Genomic DNA, 14,505 nt, shown 5'->3' with positions numbered 1-14,505 from the left:
TGCAAAAGATGTGTGTTCTGTGTGTGTGTGTTAGTGCCCTGTGGTAGAATCATTGAAATGAGAGCTGCAGCATGGCTATTGTGTTGGCAGTGCCACGGCAACTTGGACACACTTTTTTCCATGCTAAGAGTGGGCAGGAGGTGAATTTAAATATCTTCACCAGACCTCTTGTTTCAGTTTCACATTTTGTTCTGCAAACACTTTCTATTTCTTGCTTCTGCTTTGATCTCAGTGTTCTGTGCATCTCTGTACGTGTCTATCTGTCCAGCTAGAGCGATTGGAAAGTTGCTGAGGCCTTGTTTTAACTCGTAAACTTGTTTTTCCTCATATCTTCACAGGAAACCAATGAGCTGGTGGCCATTAAGAAGTTCAAAGACAGCGAAGGTGAGTGAGGGAATAAATGAGGCAGACTAAGAGGAAGAGCAGAGCAGTTGCATCATCTGTGTCTCTCTAATGTCCACGCAGAAAATGAGGAGGTCAAGGAGACGACGCTTCGGGAGCTGAAGATGCTTCGGACGTTGAAGCAGGACAACATCGTGGAGCTGAAGGAGGCTTTTCGAAGACGAGGGAAACTCTACCTCGTCTTTGAATATGTCGAGAGGGTGGGTTTAACGGAGCTGCCGTTATTCTTTCACTCTGCCTCCATGCTGTGCTCACATTCTTTCTTTCTTTTCTGCTGTATCTAGACTCCAGTCTACTTTTAAGTTTCAGGATGTTGAGACTGCTCAGTTAAGCATAAAAAAATAAGTGTCACCATGGCAACATATGAGCTGTGCTGTTGGTGAGTAATGGTATTCCCCACTGTGTTGCCAGGGTATCCAGCCAAGTGTTTATTTTATGACAGGTTTTATTTTCATACTGTAGTCCAGTCATTTAGCATGGTGTCCCCTCTCGTCCCCCTTTTAGGGTTGAAAATATTTTTTTAATTAATTTTTAAAAAATCAGGCAGATGAATTGAAGGTTAACATCATTCATATTTTAAAACACACTTCCACCCAGCCAAACACTCTTGCCTTGCTGCTGCACATCCTGGGTGTTTTTTAACAGGTGAATTTTGTTGTGGTTTGCAGAACATGCTGGAGCTATTAGAGGAACTGCCAAATGGTGCGCCGCCTGATAAAGTCCGAAGCTACATCTACCAGCTCATCAAAGCCATCAACTGGTGTCACAAGAATGAGATAGTACACAGAGGCGAGTATTTTTATTTGTACAGTTGTGCCTCTACTGCAAAAATATCAATGTCTCCTTGTATCTCGAACATTTTCATCATCAAAGGTATAATATGCAAGATTTTTTGCGTTAATATAGCATTAATATAACAGTAAACCTACAAAGTAAAGATATGGAGAAGCTATGGTGTCCATAGCAGAGAATGTAATCACACTTCCTCTGTGTATATGAGAGTCTCTCGTCTATGTTTTGGCAGTCTGTCTGACGACACGTGCATGGAAGTGCATATGAGTCCCTCCCTTTGAAACCGTTGTCTCACTTTGCCTGATCAAAATCAGAATCAGAAACGCTTTGTTGATCCCGAAGGGGAAACTTTATATAAGAGTGTGACCTCCCACACCATAGTAGAAAAGCAAAAATCTAGAAGTCTGGATTATGCCATGCCTGAAAAATCCAAAGAATTTAAAAACAAAAGTACTTTTTCTATGGTACTTTACTAATTTATGCACACTCGTTTCATTAGAACTCAGTGTGAGAGTCTCCACTGCTGTTTTGAGTCGTCTCCTCCTCCTGTGTGTCTGCTAGGGTCTGGTCTTTGTGTGTCTGTTTCCACACATGGGTCTGTTCTGGTACAACAGACCATGGAAACAGAAACAAATCTAGTGGAAAAGACCCAAGCAAAGAGAACATATGTGCACCTCTCTGTCAATCTGACAGCAATTGAAAGTGTTCACTTTATGTATGAATCCCGATGACGTTTTCATACAACTCAGGCAACCTTGCTAGGTCTGACCCAGTAATATTTCCTTATCGCTTTTAGCATGGCACAAGTCTGAACTGCATGCAGTCACAATAACAGATAAACATGCACAAGCAACTGTGCTTTGAGTTGTGTAAGGTGATTCAGTAAGGCATATTCAACATGTCAGCACCAATATCCATCCAAAAACACAACACATGGAGAATGTCTTCTCTCTATGAAATTCCTGCACCATCAGACAGCAGCAGAATCCACATCCAAAGAAAGAGACCTGCACACATGAAACAACAGCACTGGTAGCTTCATTATAACTTGTAGTTATAAAATATCCCTGACATAGAGACAGGATCAGTCTGGGCCAGGACTTAACAAGTTGTAGCAGGTTTGATAGTGATTAATAATGAGGAGAGTCAAGTCTGACGAACAAGAAAACTTCAACAGCATAGTCAAATTGTCAAACCATACAAAACTAGGTAAGTGACGAATTCAAGCCCAACAACAAACTTCAATGCTCAAACAAGCAGAACTCATTTCAGTATTTAGAAACTATATTTACAAGGACAAATTAGCAGGCAATGGGAATGAGTGAGTGTCTGTGTGTTACAGCTGTGAGTCCAATCCAGTTTCCCAACACAGTTCAGTTCAATCCACTTCATTCCAAACACAACTCAAGCCACAAGTCAAATGTCCACTCCAGGTTTTACCGTGGATCTTTCAACACCAAATCCAAAACAGGAAATCAAATATTGAACAACAAGTAGTGTATCTTAGCACAGTGCAACAACTCTACAGTGGCAGTATGTACATTATTTACACTGGGTACTCACGATGCCGTGGACCAGTCAGAAAATGGTTGGCCTTGGCTCCACTGATGCAGGCAACTCCTGGGAAACTCCAACAAAGAAAACACTCAATGCATTCCTGCTGCTGACACCGATGACAGAAAAGGCTCCTTTTAGATCCTACAACAACGCAGGCTTTTACTCCAAGGTAAAGTTCTTCTGCTCCACTGACCCAAACAGCAGCCTCTCTGAGACTTTGCTAATAGGTTTTCCTGAAGGTTGGTTTCAAACTGTGCAGGTCATGTGGAAAGTTAGGATTGGATAATTGGCTGATTGTGGGTGGTAACTGAGACAAACCTGAATGAATGTGGGATGTGATGTAGTTCTGTTGTCACACAGAATCACAGCTTGGTTTGTTGTTTCCAGCAGTTTTCAGGAGTCTTTACTCTAAGTTACTAAATACCTGCAGCATCAGACAGCAGCAGGATCTGTTCGATATAATTATCCCTGACATGGAGGCAGGTCACACTGTTCTTTAGGTAGATGAACGTCACAGATCAATTTTCAGGGTTTAGGAAATCAGAAATATGCTATTCTGTTTTGTGATGTGGCCACTTTGTTAAGCTGCTGTTGTTTGCTCTTGCAATATTGTGCATTATACATCACCTGGTGTGTTGTCTAATCTTGTGCGAATGACAAATATCACGTGTACCTCCACTTTGTTTGTCTGAATGTAGTGATCAGGAACATTAACGGAAAAGTCACTCATCACTTTAACACTTTGATGTTACACATCCCATGTATTTTATAATGTTAGCGTGGGCGAATGGTTGTGGCTGGATTATTTTTTTGTGGCTCTCACATACACAACCTTCTCTGGTTGTAAGTGATAGGGAAGGGAGGGGGAATGTCTTGGATGTTGGTGCTCCAGCGGTACCCAGTGGTTTTGCAAGGTTGCATTCAGAAACTTTAAATGTCCGATGTGCAGGATCTGGGGGGACCTATCAGCAAAGGTGGAATATAGTGTTCAAAATTGTGTTTTCATCAGTGTCTATAAGCATAAGTTGTTTCTGTTAGTTTAGATTAAGCACTTCATGTCTTCAGAGGGAGCAGGTCCTCTCCAAAGCACCTGTTGTGTTGCATTGTGTGTCTACAGTAGCCCAGAATGGATAAACCAGACAATGGCTCTACTAGTAGAGAGAGCCTTTTGCATTTTTACTTTCAAATGGCTGCCATTGTAGTTTGTATTGAGGGAGGGGTATTCACTTGGTCACAATCTACAACCTCATTGCTAGATGCCACAACATCCTACACAAAAGGTTGGTCAATCAGACTTGATCAGTTCACAGACTGACTGAAGAACTCATTTGTCATGAAGCGTGTTTTATATGCTTAGTTAATCTTATCATTTTCATGTAAACATAAAACACATCTAGGAGCCTTTAAGTACCTTCACTATAATTTGGATTTTCCGAAAAATGTGTTAATGAAAGCAAAAACTGTGGCTCAGAATATTAACTTGGTGAAAGATCGCGGTGGAGGACAAGTTTTTGTAAAAGGTTTATGAGTAAACTGGAAAATTGAAGAAAAAAAACTGCCACATGTGGTTTACAGCCTTTCATCTGCACCTCTCTTCCAGATATCAAGCCAGAAAACCTCCTCATCAGCAATGAGGATGTTCTCAAACTCTGTGACTTTGGTGAGTTTTCAGCTTCTGTTCTTTTCAGCCACTATATTTAAGTTGAATTGTTGCGATTTACATGAGTAACACACAGTCTGTATGCATTTCACTTCTTAAATAAAGGCAACTACTAATAATGGATGAATCTGCTGCTGATTTAGTAGACCTTTTTTCTATAAATAGGGAGTTTTGCAGTTATATCTGTGATTTCACTGTGCCATGTTTGGTTTCTTGAGCACAGTTCACAGTGAAAAATGCCACCATTATTTTGTCACCTTGTAAACTGTGAACCAGAACTATTAATTCTACCGCTGGGAAGCAGCCAACCAGCCCTATAAAATGTACACATCACAATTAATGTGCCAAAAGTATGTTTCTTGAAAGTGGAGGTTAATGTTATGTACTTAACTTGTAAAATACTAATATAGTGTATTAATTGTATTGGCACAATTTTGTCTTTTTACAGTTTCAAGGTGTATTTCAGTGTTTGAAAAAAATCACACGATCAACTATCTTTGCATAATCGGTTAATGTAATCCCACTGAGTCAGCTGGGGTGAGATTTTTTGTTTTTTTACTGTTGGAGTTGGCGTTGTGTTTATTGTGACTTTTCGTGCTTAAAAAGGACTCTCAGCAGAACAGTTATCTAAAGCACAGCCTCAGACCGCCTGCTGTGACATGACAAATTAGAGCCTGGTCACATGGGGAGATGACCATGTTGTTACTGTGGCTGTCCAAATGAAATGACTGTCAATTATCCTTATTATTTATATTAACTGGCCATTTATACCCTCAAGTGAAAGACTAGGAATTATTTGCATCATGCTAGATGTACTGGATGTCTAAAATGTAGAATCAGGTGTGTGTGATTTATCATTTTCCGTGTTACTCTGGTTCAGGTTTTGCTCGTAACCTGTCTGAAGGAACAGATGCAAACTACACTGAGTACGTGGCCACAAGGTGGTACCGCTCTCCTGAGCTGCTGCTGGGGTGAGTCCTTTCTGTGTGTCTGCAGGAGACTAAGTGAGAAACAAGGAGGGAGGGAAGGAGTGTTCATTTGATTTTCTCAAAGCACCAGATATGTTAGGCTTTTCAGTTTTTCTAAAGATTCCATCAAACAGAGACGTGCCGAACCATCATTTTCTGTCACGATACCGCCTCAAATAACTCAGTCCAGATCCAATACCGCTGCTCTCATTTTCCTAAATTTAAAACCTGTGAAACTCACCATGAAATTGTCATTACAGTCATTTTCATGCAAGGTAACATGAGACCACATTGCCTTGCATCAACAACCTGCCACAACTCAATGAAACTAAGTGATAGAAAAACACTGAGTTTTGTAATATTACCAAGGAACTAATCTCAAATACAATCCTGAATGTGTCAAGCTTGATTTTCTGGGAAATGATGGAGCAGATACGTGGAATATTTCAACCTGATTGAACACAGCTATAAAAAAAAATAGTAATGGCCTTTTATGATACCAGTACTAGTGCAGCTACTAATATGAAACAGTAGACTGGTGATGACTCATAGCACATAATACATTTTAATTAAAAGTAAAAAAAACTAATGTTTTTATGTTCATTATGATGATCATAATGAACTGTCTTAACAAATTCTGTAATTATTTGTTGTGGAAACAATCACTTAATAAAAAATGACTGGATATCACTAAAATATCAACTAAATAACCATCCCAATTTAATAACAGCCACCTTCTAATTAGCTAAACTGGACCAAAACATGTGCTCTATTGTCTGTGGGTATTAGTTGATGTGAGAAGGTTCATGAAGCTCCACTTTAACCAGAATGTTGTGTGATGTGGAGCCCTGAAGGACTTCATTAGCAGCTTTAAAACACACTTGACATGGTTGAAGCTAAATACTTCATGACTTTTTATAATTTCATGAGTGTTGCTAAACTGGCAGCATATTTTAAAAGTTTGAAAATGATTAATTCTGTTTTGTCTCAGAGACCCCTGCTGTAAAAATAGTTAAATATAATTTTACATGCCGCTCTGACATGTGTTAACAGCACTTTTTATGTGTTGCAACTCCTCCCAAATGTTTCTGAAGTTTTAAAACATTTAAGTAGAGATGCATGATACTGGATTTTTGCTGATGTCCAATAAGCCAATATTTTTTTTTAATCTGTTTTAAGCTATTTGCCAGTGATGATGCCGATATATGGCCCAAACTTTAAATGCAATGCTTTTCAAATGTTCAAATTCATGGGGCAATATAAGAAATCCACTCCAACGCTCAAATGACACATGACATATTTATTTTTCTGACAAATTTTTAAATAAAATGATAAACTTTTAGACTGACATGCATTACAAGCTCAGCAGATGTTTTATTTTAAAGCCATTATCAGCCAGTGCAGATAGTGATACTGATGTCATTGTGCATCCCTGATTTAATTAACCCTAAATATGAGTAACAGTAGTACTGCAGTATAAAGCATGACATAATATACATTTGTTACTTTTGTTTGTCAATTATTTTTTTAAATAAAATAAATGCATTTATATGTGTCTATAAGGAACCCACAGAGTGCTAAAAATTATATAACTTATAATATATTAATTTTATAAATTATCTGTATCATAAATTTTATTTATAGAACTTAAATTTTAATAATAATATTTTTTTAATATTTATTTATTTATTTATTTATATTATTTACCCCAGTCAACGTTAACACACATATACACACACACACTCCTTCAAGTACTGTCCTTTGTGGTAAATGTCGCCCATCTGGTGAGCTGGATAATCTTATATTTCTATTATTTTATTATTTATATTATTTGTGTGTCTTTGTGCACAACTCTGCGTTGTTTTAATTCACCTCACTGGGAGAGCAGGCTGATGATTCACCCGTTCCAACATTCTGACACGAACCGAGGCGTACTCACCGTATCCTCACATCTAATTTCTGTTTCACTGCTGATTTCTGTTGCTCGTGTTGTTGTGGTGCTTTTTGCTGCATTGAATGTCCGTTCTAGCTTGGAGACGGCTGAGCATCATGTAGCCTCGCTGCTGTAGCCTGATTTAGTAAATGCCCTGGAACATTTATTGAGACAGTGTTTGAATGCCGCCCACTCAAATACTCTCTCCCTCCAACACCACCGCTCCTCTGCTGCCAGATCTCTCACCATTTCTCACCAGACTCCTCAGCTCCGTTCCCTCACAAATGACCGTCTTCTTTATGAGCCTCTCCCTCAGAATCACAGCATCCATCCTTTTATTTTACTGCACCACAAATAGCATCACCCCCTCTAAGCATCCTCATGCTTCGGTGACTCAGTTTTCACCCCCATCTTTCTCATTCTCATTTTCACCACTGTCGTTATCACCCTTAACAAGCAATTCATTGTTAACTTTCTTCCTATGGATAATATTTTGTCTTTTTGTCTCAGGGCTCCCTATGGAAAGGCGGTGGACATGTGGTCGGTGGGGTGTATCCTCGGGGAGCTTAGTGATGGACAGCCCTTGTTTCCAGGGGAAAGCGAGATTGATCAGGTTGGTGAGCTCGAGTAATGATTGTTGACGCAAACTTGATTCCGTTAAGACCGCGTGGCTTTCTGGCTGCTTTGACGTGTTCTCCACCATTTGTTTGCATAGTGATTCTGCTTGTGTCTCCAGTTCAAGTCTCATTTTTAGTGAATCTGCACATGCCAGCAGCGCAGCTCTTAGCTTCAGCTTGCGCCCGTGCTGCTGCTATTGAGGATTTGTTGGATCTGTTTGATCTTGCAGATCCTGCGCAGGTTGTTGCTGATCCAACATTTGATATACTGTCCATTGGTGTTATTTTATCCTCAATGCTTTTCATAGCTCCTTCACGTGCACACTCCAAATATTTTGCGACACTCAGAGACTTCATCCACATCCAGAAGTTTTGCCTTGAACCAGATTTCATGTTTTTCTGTTTCTTCCACAGGTAACAGCTTGAGCAGAGCATTGTGTGCAGCTTTTGCATCATTAAGCAGCACTTAATATTTGTTAAAGCTGCTTTCTATTTCAGCTTTATTCCCAGGTTCAAACAATAACTCCTGAACTGACTTTTTAATTCAGCAACTTTACTCAGTTTAGATTTTCTTGTTTTTTCTAAATCTCCTATTTTACAAAGTAGTGCTTTTGTGCTAAGTTTTACTTTTCTTTTTGTGACTGGGAGTTCAGCCTCACTAACAGTCTGAGATTCTGCAGTTACTTCTATTGCCTCAATCATCTTTTCACACAAATATGCATCGTTACCTTGATCATCAGTTTGAACCTTCGAACCACCTTGAGCTTCAGAAATTTTTTAACCATTTGTTCATCAACCACACAGTTTTTCGTTTAAAAGTTGCTTTTTCAGACGTTCACACCAATACACAACGTAAATTATGTCCATGAAAATAAAGTCTCTTCCTTTGAAGTAGTGTCTTGGACTTGAAATAAAGTTTATTTTACTTTGTTTTGACCCAATGCATTGGTATTTCAAATAGATAGTGTGCACACTTTTATATAATGGCCATATGTATGTGTGTGGTAGCGCTACCGTGTACCTCCTTTATTAGACCTCGATCCAAAAGAATCCTTTCCTCGTTTGTCCGCCGCCGTTGCGCCGCCGCTGCCCCGGAGGAGTCTCCTGTCTCCGTCCGCTGCACCGCGTCCAGACGTCCACACCTGGCCAGTGGGTGGTCCATTGCCCCGCCCCGATCTCCGGTGCTTGTCGCTACGCCCAATGCAGCCGTGGCTCCTCCTGTCGGGTCTCTCCTGCGGCCTTCCGTGAACCGTGGTGAAGATCAGCGTCGTCTGAACCACAGCGTCTGGATTACAGCTGGATCGCAGCGTTGCCGTCCTCGTCGCACAACTTATAATTTCGATATGATCAAATAGAGATTGTTTTTGACTAATTGATGACGCAAACGATTCCGTTCAGAACGCGTGGCTTTCTGGCTGCTTTGACGTGTTCTTGTACTCTCTCGTGGTCCAAAAAATAACAAAAACAACAATTATGAACGGATTCATCAATTTATTTACCTTCAGGAGTTCATCAAAATTAACAAAGAACAAAGTCTTTCCAATAAACAGTCTTTCACACCACGCCACAGTCAAAAACAATTTACCGCTTGTATTGCGCCACACCTGTGGCAATTAGTGTGGCCTTTAAATACACAGGTAACTCATTCACAGTGCCACCTGCTGGATACTCATTGAAATGGCTCCGACACAACCGGCCCCTAATTGTTTATGGCTGTACAGGAACATAACAATTACAACAAACAAATAACTTATGGAGCCATAATAAACCATTTTGGCTCCAACAATGATCAAACAAGTAGTAAATTAAACAGACAATATGAAAAAGAGATCATTTGAAGTGTAAATCACATAAATAAAATTACATTTGAAAATTCTACTCTGTTCCATGGAATGTTTGGTAACTTATGCTCATTTCATGTCTTTATAAGGTGAATCTCTTTGTGTTCTTAGCAGTTTTTCAGACAAAATTGTTTGATTCTTATCTGCCTGCTGGAAATGGTATTTTGTAATGTAATGAAAAACTATTTTTAAAGTCCCACAAGTGCTTAAGAGGTAGAATCAGTCACAGTTTTTTGTTCTCAACACTTAAACAAGAAGCATATGCATGTCTTTTGATTGGACCCTGTATAATGAGCAACTGGAAGATGACAGTGAGCATGTGTCCTAATTTTCTGAAATTTTGTAGACAAAACAAGTCCACATTTATTTATAGATATCCCAGAATCCTAAATTAGTCCCAGCTGGCTTTACAATCAGTTCAACACAGTCTGTAGACCCACCCGCTGCTAACGATTAATTAAAGAATTTGCAAATGAATGAATCTATAAACATAAATCAGTTTCAGCCCTAGTTCCTAACTATGAGGAGACTTAATGGATTATGTGTTTATTTTACACCCCAATGATTGTAAGAGGAAATTAAAGGAAACAATGGGGATCCCTTTCAGGTCAATGCACTGAGACATGAGCTCTGCTGATTTATAACCTCATCACAACTTTTTCTTGATGAGACGGAGCGCTGGATCTCCACAGCGATGCAAATAAATATCCAAATTAAGGATATTTGTTCTAACTTTTCTTAATTTTGTTCATTTGTTTATCAGGGACAACAGATGTCAATATGAAATAAATATATCAGACTTTGCCAAAAACCTTCTGCTTTTCATCTGCAGTCCCCAGGCAGGTTGATGTTTTCAATTAAAGGAAACACGCACACACAAAAAACACAACAACAAACAAGAAAACACTAATGAGAATATACTTATGATGGTGTCTTTATGATAAGTGTTACATTTGGTACTCAAAAAAGTAATATAATGCTTATAGTACTTGTTTCAAAAGTAATAATTACTTATTTACTCCCTGTTGCAAATGATTAGTTCCACTGCTTGTTAATATTAAAATGTTTAACCATACATACGCTCACATATCAACACAAGATCTTTCTTTAGCCACAAAACTAAAAGTAAAGTTGAAAACAAACCCAAACAGCCCTTTGCATAAAAATGCTGTGGCAAGAACCATGTTCAGTTGAATGTTTTACAGAATCTATGTGGCCGAAAATATAAGTAGCAGCTATGACTCATTAGTAACTTTAATGGAATGAATCTAGAACCTGAGCCAAATGTAATGCAGTTACAGTGATGTCTTTTTGTACTATTCTACCTCCAACACTGTTTATGATATACCTTAAAGTTTGAGGTATACATAGTAGTATAAACACCAATAAGCCACAAATGACTGGTGATGTGTGTAACACTGGTCTTCTTGTTACAATGCAATGTTCGTCTTGGAAATCGTGAGTCCTGGCATTGATGTGGATGTTACTTTGATACATACAAACTACCTGAACATAGTTACAAACCAAGCATGCCCCACTATGACCCATTTCCACAGCCACACCACAAAATCTACCCAGGAACAACATGATGAACTGGACAAAGAGGTCAAGATGTTGAATTCCGAACTCCCCAAACCCAGATCCGTTCAATGCACTGGAACTAGCCTAATCCACGTACAATATGCAGCCAATGTCCTGGCGTGAGACACCACAAAATATCCCTAGAGATCCTGTATCTGTTCCCCCCGTGGGTCAAAAATATTTTGGCAACATAATAAGACCCTAGACGATATTAGGCAGACAGTTTTAACATAAAGGGTGATCGGTGAATGCTGATGAAAAATGTAAATCTGAATTTTCAGTCAGCAAATTAAAGCTGCTCTAATCAATATTTTTTTATAGACAGGGATCACATAACTACATGTAGCATAAAAGGAGTTACTCATTGACAAAACCACAGTAAACCAGCCCAATTCCGCAGCTTCCGTCCAGTTTTATGAAGCTTTTCAAGCGTCATGTTTTGATTTTATGGTTCACAACTTAACTTTGGAGATAGATATTTCTGTCAGATGTTTGGTACAGTAAGGAGAGAGAATATCTACATACACCAAATGGCCAGAAACACAACTCCAACTGAGCTAACATGTTAAACGGATCAGAATTGTTGGATGATAATGTGTCACTGTTGTTTAATGCATTGTTGTGCTGCTCCCAAGTACCTAAAAAAGCAGCTCACAAAAAACCCCCCAAAAACCTCAGATTTAGTACTACCGCTGTGCTGCTGCTTTTGATCGTGTCACATGGTCTTCATCAGTGGATAACGATTGCCCAGTTGTCATGGAAATGTCCCATAGATGTTCCAGTTTGAATTTATTTCAGGACTTTGTGCACACAAATAGATGTGGAGGTGAGATTGTTTCCAAGGTCAAGAATGAAGAACTTTGAAGCTTAAAATGTGTATAATTTTAAAGATTTTTCTTTTTTAATGCTTATAAATTTTTGTAAAAAATGTTCAAGGATCAGTTTGCACATTTACACATGTTTAAAAAAATTCATTTACCACTCATTATGATGCTACTTCCTCTCATCTCCAGCTCTTCACCATTCAGAAGGTTTTGGGGCCACTGCCTGCAGAACAGATGAAGCTCTTCTACAACAACCCTCGATTTCACGGAATCAGGGTAGGAACCATCAGCTGCAGTCACTTGTATTCTTTCTCTTCTTTCTCCTTCATCCTCCTCCTCTGTGCTTGTACCTCCTTTAGTTCTCTCTCGGCTCCATCTCCTTCTATCGCTCTCTCTTTTGTGGCAGTGTTCCCAGCACCATGACTGAGTGGATGGCTATGACTCATGAGATAGGTGGTTGGTGTTCAGTTTAGGAGCAAGAGAAAATGTCCCAGAAGGCCGAAAAAGACTTTACTTGTGTGTGTTTGTGTGTGTTTGGTAGTTTGTTTAGTGTGATCCAGTGATAGATTTCTGTGTGATTTGAACTGAGAGCTTTTTTTTTACTGGTAGGAATATCTCCTGTATGCTGGAAATCATAATAGTAATCTTCAGTGCACAAAAAGGAAGTTCAGGTTGGATATGAATTCAATCCAGACATTGTGTGTTTCTTTGTGTGCCAGTTTCCCTCAGTTACTCATCCTCAGACTTTGGAGAGACGGTACCAAGGCATCCTAAGTGGCTTGATGTTGGATTTGATGAAGGTAAAACACCAGGAAATACTCACACTCATCCACCTATATTCCTGTAATTTTCAACTCTTATTATTTTTATAGTTGTATTATGTATCAAGTTTGAGACACAAACCACTAAAATGCACCCAACCCTCCATGTGTGCATCTCTTCCCTCAGAATCTCTTGCTGCTAAACCCCACTGAGCGTTATCTAACGGATCAGAGTTTGAACCATCCAGCCTTCCAGCCTCTGAGGCAGGCAGAGAGAGAGCGGCCTTCTCCTGCATCTCCCAATCCGCCACGATCCTCAAAGAGGAAAACACACCATCATGGAGAGAACACAGTTCCTACAAGGTTACTCTAACTTCCTGTATTTTTACTTTATGTCATAACTTTCACCTGTATTCATCTTTCAACAAGCAGTTAAAATCTGTCAGGAAAAACTGTGTGAAAAGTATGTTTTAGGAAAAGTTTCAAAAGAAACTACTGACTCAGGTTGTCATATTTCCGTACAGTCATGGTATATGCACTTATGCAATCTTTGACATGTAATCTGTCCAATTTGTATGGCAAGAAAGTTGCTGATTTCTTTTTAAGTTCAGTGTGAAACAATGACAGAGATGATACCTTGTCTGTAAGTCAGTGCACCAGACCAGTACTGATATGGGTTACATTGGTGTCGACGTCATGGCTGCACCGTAACCAGAATTTTATTAAAGACTTGCTATTTTTTTCTACTACCACATCTACTTCAGTTAGAGGTGCACATTTAGGTCCCTTGCAGGAAAGAACTTCAGTAGAAGGCAACTGAACTTCTCTTCTGGTTCTTGAAGACATCTCATGTATCATCTAAGAGGCTACTTCAGTTCAGTTTCCCACACCACATGGCTAATGACCTGTTAACAATCCAAGACTCACAAAACTAGCTATTTCTAAACAGAAGTGGGCATCTACTTTACCACTTATCCTGTACTTAGAACACAGTCTTGAGATCTCTCACCTGAAAGCCTCACAACCATTACCACCTCGAGCCATGTGAGTCTTAGTTAGTCAGTGGGCGGTTAGCCATGATAATAATGTGACAGTATAAATCTGGGACTCCACATCAGTCACTTAGAGCTAAATAAGCCTCTTAGATAGAAGATGAAACATCTTCAAGAACCAAAAAGAGACATCCAGTTGCCTTGTACTGAAACACTTAGGATTACCATGACCTGGATGACTGAGAAACTACCGGTACATGGAGAATCTACATTCCTCTGAACAACACAATCATCCATCCATGACTGATTATCAAGGCAAGCAAAACTGAATCAAGCTAACAAGTCAGTAACTTCCAGGTCACACAAACCTGGCAGAATAAATATCATAATAACAACTTATATGCAAAATGCATAGTTGAATAACATGTAATTTTAAGATTGTGAGCTCTTGATTGAATATACAATTAATGAAAAATACATGGATTTACTCAGTATACATGCACAGTCATGGTGCATGCTTAGATTTTTTTTTTCATACAAATGTAAAATCACAATTTTTACAGTTCATTCTTAGGTG

The 14,505-nt window shown here is 39.2% G+C and overlaps 1 protein-coding gene across 5 annotated transcripts in view; it reads left to right on the top strand.

Annotated features, from left to right (window-relative positions):
* cdkl5 (cyclin-dependent kinase-like 5) overlaps positions 1-14,505 on the top strand; it is a 55,583-nt gene that overhangs the window by 25,540 nt on the left and 15,538 nt on the right. For all 5 annotated transcript variants that reach the window (XM_035947301.2, XM_023268399.3, XM_023268401.3 and 2 more), the window contains exons 4-12: positions 339-384; positions 466-602; positions 1,071-1,191; positions 4,352-4,411; positions 5,292-5,382; positions 7,823-7,925; positions 12,365-12,451; positions 12,895-12,975; positions 13,124-13,299. In XM_035947301.2, the coding sequence (XP_035803194.2) occupies positions 339-384; positions 466-602; positions 1,071-1,191; positions 4,352-4,411; positions 5,292-5,382; positions 7,823-7,925; positions 12,365-12,451; positions 12,895-12,975; positions 13,124-13,299 (902 nt within the window). The remainder of the gene's footprint in view (positions 1-338; positions 385-465; positions 603-1,070; positions 1,192-4,351; positions 4,412-5,291; positions 5,383-7,822; positions 7,926-12,364; positions 12,452-12,894; positions 12,976-13,123; positions 13,300-14,505) is intronic.

Source organism: Amphiprion ocellaris, chromosome 1 (genome assembly GCF_022539595.1).
Source record: "Amphiprion ocellaris isolate individual 3 ecotype Okinawa chromosome 1, ASM2253959v1, whole genome shotgun sequence".
In the NCBI taxonomy this organism is placed as follows: Eukaryota; Metazoa; Chordata; class Actinopteri; family Pomacentridae; genus Amphiprion; species Amphiprion ocellaris.
Note: the sequence above shows the minus strand (reverse complement) of the source record. Positions and strands in the feature narration are given on the sequence as shown.